This window comes from Geospiza fortis, unplaced genomic scaffold, assembly GCF_000277835.1.
Source record: "Geospiza fortis unplaced genomic scaffold, GeoFor_1.0 scaffold78, whole genome shotgun sequence".
Lineage (NCBI taxonomy): Eukaryota > Metazoa > Chordata > Aves > Passeriformes > Thraupidae > Geospiza > Geospiza fortis.
This window is the reverse complement of record NW_005054339.1, coordinates 326,366-328,274: the sequence shown is the minus strand read 5'-3', so window position 1 is coordinate 328,274 and position 1,909 is coordinate 326,366. Positions and strand designations below refer to the sequence as shown.

The 1,909-nt window shown below is 60.6% G+C and overlaps 1 protein-coding gene across 1 annotated transcript in view; it reads left to right on the top strand.

Moving 5' to 3' along the window:
- Nucleotides 1-43: 43 nt before the first annotated feature.
- Nucleotides 44-1,909, top strand: part of UBA7 (ubiquitin like modifier activating enzyme 7) — a 7,687-nt gene continuing 5,821 nt past the window's right edge. Inside the window, 7 exon segments of the mRNA XM_031058221.1 lie at nt 44-52; nt 670-804; nt 872-978; nt 1,164-1,254; nt 1,366-1,507; nt 1,612-1,709; nt 1,816-1,908. Of these exon segments, the coding sequence (XP_030914081.1) occupies nt 44-52; nt 670-804; nt 872-978; nt 1,164-1,254; nt 1,366-1,507; nt 1,612-1,709; nt 1,816-1,908 (675 nt within the window).

Genomic DNA, 1,909 nt, shown 5'->3' with positions numbered 1-1,909 from the left:
GTGAGGTTCACAGGTGAGGATCTCATAACAGGAACTAGTGAGGATGCCGGCGGTGAGTGCAGATATGGGTGGGGATCCCGATAGTAGGTACAGCCAGGGGCCCCAGTAACAGGCAGAGGTACAGGCAGGTGTCCCTGTAACGAGTATGGGCACAGGTCCCAGAGTACAGGTATGGATGAGGGGCCCCATAACGTGTATAGGTATTGATAAGGGTGCCAGTAATAGGTACAGACTTATGTGGGGGCCCCAGTATCACGTATGAGTATAGAGGGGAACCCCAATAATGGGTACCGACAGCAATCCCAGTAACAGGCACAGGAATGGATGGGAAGGGCCCATAACATATACAGGTACTTACAAGGATCTTGGTGCGGGTACACACTCAGGTGGGAATCCCAGTAACAGGTACGGAAGTGCCTGGATGTCACAGTAATAGGTGCAGGTGCAGCTGGGAGAATCCCTGTTTGCAGGTCTGGGTTTGGGGAGAGGGGCTTCCAATCACCAGTACAAGCTGGGGAGGCTGGTAAGGCACAGCATGCCTTTCATTGTCACAGGTAAGGTCCTTAGCAGAGGCCCCCTCCCCAGTGCAGATAGGGCCTGTGGAGCACCCCAAAGTGGTGAGCTGCACCGCAGACCCATAGGGTGTCCCACCATGTGTCCACTCTGCAGTTCCTCCTGGAAGAGAGTGATCTGGGCCAGAACCGTGCCAAGGCATCCCAGCGGGCCCTGGCTGAGCTGAACCCCCGTGTGGTGGTCGAGGCTCACACTGGGGAGCTGTCAGAGGCCTTCCTTGCCTCCTTCCAGGTGAGCCTGCATGCCGGCACCGGGGGGAGCCCCGGGGTGGCAGCGCTCACTGACACACCTGGCACAGGTGGTGGTGCTGACCGAGTCCCCGCTGGAGGAGCAGCTCCGTGTCGGGGACTTCTGCCATGCCCAGGGCATCTGCTTCATCGTGGCTGACACCAAGGGGCTGGCAGGGTAAGGGGTCTCATGGGGTCCTGCACTGGCTGTGGGTCACCTCAGCCCCAGAGCCCCAGCCCTGTGCTGCAGACCTTGTCCCCGGTAGCCCCCTGGCAGGGCTGCTTGGCCTGGGCAGGACATGGCAGTGCTGGGGCAGCTTGGTGGGGCACTTCCTCTGGCAAAACCCCGCCTGTCCTCTCCAGGCAGCTGTTCTGTGACTTCGGGGAGCGCTTTGTGGTTGATGACCCAGCAGAAGGGGATCCAGTGTCTGCTGCTGTGGAGCACATCTCCCAGGTAGGAGGGAGGGCAGCCCCTGCAAGTCCCCCAAAATGTTGCTGCCTCCTCCACTGGCTGTATGCCACCCTAGTCCAGTGCCCCACTCTCATGTAGCCTTCCCCTCCTCAGGGTAACCCAGGAGTGGTGACATACATGGGGACAGAGAACAGCCATGGCCACCTCTTCTGCGATGGTGACCTGGTGACATTTTCTGGCGTGCAGGGCATGACTGAGCTGAACGGCCAGGAGCCCGTCCCTGTGCATGTGCTCGGTGAGACCTCCAGGGGGATCCTGACTGCCCCAGCCCAGGGTTGAGGAACTCACCAATCCTTGACAGTGACCTTGATGTGACATCTGTGCTCCTCTTGTCCCCAGATGCCTTCAGGCTGGAGATCAGTGACACCAGCTCCTTCTCGCCCTACCGCTGTGGGGGTCTGGTTTCACAGGTGCAGCAGCCCCAGCAGTGTTCCCATGTGAGTCCTTCTTGGCCCCACGATGCTGCCACCCGGGCTGGGCTACTGCTGTGCCGTGCCGGGCCCCAGGAAAGCACTCACCCAGTCCCTGGTGCTGTGCTGGCAGAAGCCCCTGTGCCAGGCACTGGAGGAGCCCAAAATCCAGGTGGCCAGTCCCGAGGATCTGCCCCGCAGCTGCAGCCTGCACGCCGCCTTCCAGG